Raw genomic sequence first — 1,816 nt, 5'->3', positions numbered from 1 at the left:
AAAAAAAAAAAAAAAAAAAAAAAAAAAAATAAAAATAAAAATAAAATAAAATAAAATAAATGAAATTAAATAAATAAATAAAATAAATAAATAAATATATATATATTATATATATATATACAGGCGCATGAGGTAATATCGGGAGAAAGACGACGAGATAATTTTATTCGTTTTGGTGATTTTTCATTTGAAGGATTAATTGGAGAAGATCAATTCTATGAAATTCTTTTTGTTGCTTTTTTTCATTCATTTATTCCTTTTATATTTGGTTATTTACATACTTTTGGTGATAATTCTAATCCAACTAGACAGGTAAACCCTAATAAACCCTAATAAACCCTAAACCCTAAACACTATATACTATACAGTAAGGTATTTATGTATTTATTTTGTCCTTTTTTTCATTCTTTTATTCCTTTTATATTTGGTTATTTACATACTTTTGGTGATAATTCTAATCCAACTATAGACAGGTAAACACTAATTAACACTAATAAACCCTAAACCCTAAACCCTAAACACTATACAGTAATGTATTTATCCTGTTTATTTTGTCGTTTTTTTTTATTCTTTTGTACCTTTTATATTTGGTTATTTACATACTTTTGGTGATAATTCTAATCCAACTATAGACAGGTATACACTAATTAACCCTAATAAACCCTAATAAACCCTAAACACTAATTATATAAACACTATATACACTAATATGTATTTATTTATTTATTTATTTTGTTTATTTTGTCGTTTTTTTTTTCATTCTTTTATTCTTCGTTATTTACATATTTTTGGTGATAATTCTGGTATATATGTTTGATAAACCCTAAACCCTAAACCCTAAACCCTAATTCATGATTGTAAACCCTAATTAATAATTAGCATAGATAATACCTATTTAATAATACAAGTTAACCTTTATTATCAATTATATAAACTTATTAAACCCTAAATAAACCCTAAATAAACCCTAAATAAACCCTAAACCCTAAACCCTAAACCCTAAAAAAAAATAATAATAATATATATATTAATATATATATATATGTATATATATATTTGTGTGCAGTTTTTTTGTAGTTATTTAGGAATAGTATTGAGTAGTGAATTATTATTACGTTTAGATAATAAATTGAGTAATTTATATTCCTTTATACCTTATTTTTCTTCTTATCTTGCCTATGAGAAAATAAATTTCTTACATCATTGGATAGCAATTGTATTAAATGCATTACTTTTATTATCTTATGATTTCTCTGATCATCATGATGAATTACAAGAAGAAATATGTAGACATCTACTCAAATCTGCATTAGATAATATTACACAGTAAGTTATATAGAGGGGACGACGAGTAACCCATGCTGTTCCTGTTCTTGTTTCTCCTGTTGCTGCTCCTGTTGCTGCTGCTGTTGTTGCTGCTCCTGTTGCTGCTCCTGTTGGTTGTATATGGTTGTTTATATACATCTACTTAAATCTGTATTAGATAGTATTACATAGGAAGAAGAGGAACAGGAACAGGAAGAGGAACAGGAACAGGAAGAGGAGGAACTGCTGCTGATGATGATGATTGTCGTTGTCATGGTGGTGGTTTTGTGCTGCTGCTGTTGCTGCTGCTGCTGTTGCTGCTGTTGCTGTTGCTGCTGTTGTTGTTTGGTTGTTTGTTTGATGGTTTTATGTTGTATTTATATATGTTATTTATTTATGCTTTCTTCCTCTATTTATTATTATTATTAATATAATTATTATTAATATAATTATTAATATAATTATAATTAAATATAATTAATTAATTAATTTTTTTTTTTTTTTTTTTTTA

General features: G+C 25.4%; 1 protein-coding gene across 1 annotated transcript in view; it reads left to right on the top strand.

Annotated features, from left to right (window-relative positions):
* The window catches only part of EMWEY_00007310 (hypothetical protein), a gene marked incomplete at both ends in the record, with an annotated part of 4,460 nt that overhangs the window by 1,175 nt on the left and 1,469 nt on the right, over nucleotides 1-1,816 (top strand). Inside the window, 2 exons of the mRNA XM_013478464.1 lie at nucleotides 124-312; nucleotides 1,067-1,326. Coding sequence (XP_013333918.1) covers nucleotides 124-312; nucleotides 1,067-1,326 — 449 coding nt within the window. The remainder of the gene's footprint in view (nucleotides 1-123; nucleotides 313-1,066; nucleotides 1,327-1,816) is intronic.

The sequence above is a fragment of the Eimeria maxima genome, genomic scaffold, assembly GCF_000499605.1.
Source record: "Eimeria maxima Weybridge genomic scaffold, Emw_scaff44, whole genome shotgun sequence".
NCBI lineage: Eukaryota > Apicomplexa > Conoidasida > Eucoccidiorida > Eimeriidae > Eimeria > Eimeria maxima.
This window is presented reverse-complemented; position numbering and strand designations above follow the sequence as displayed.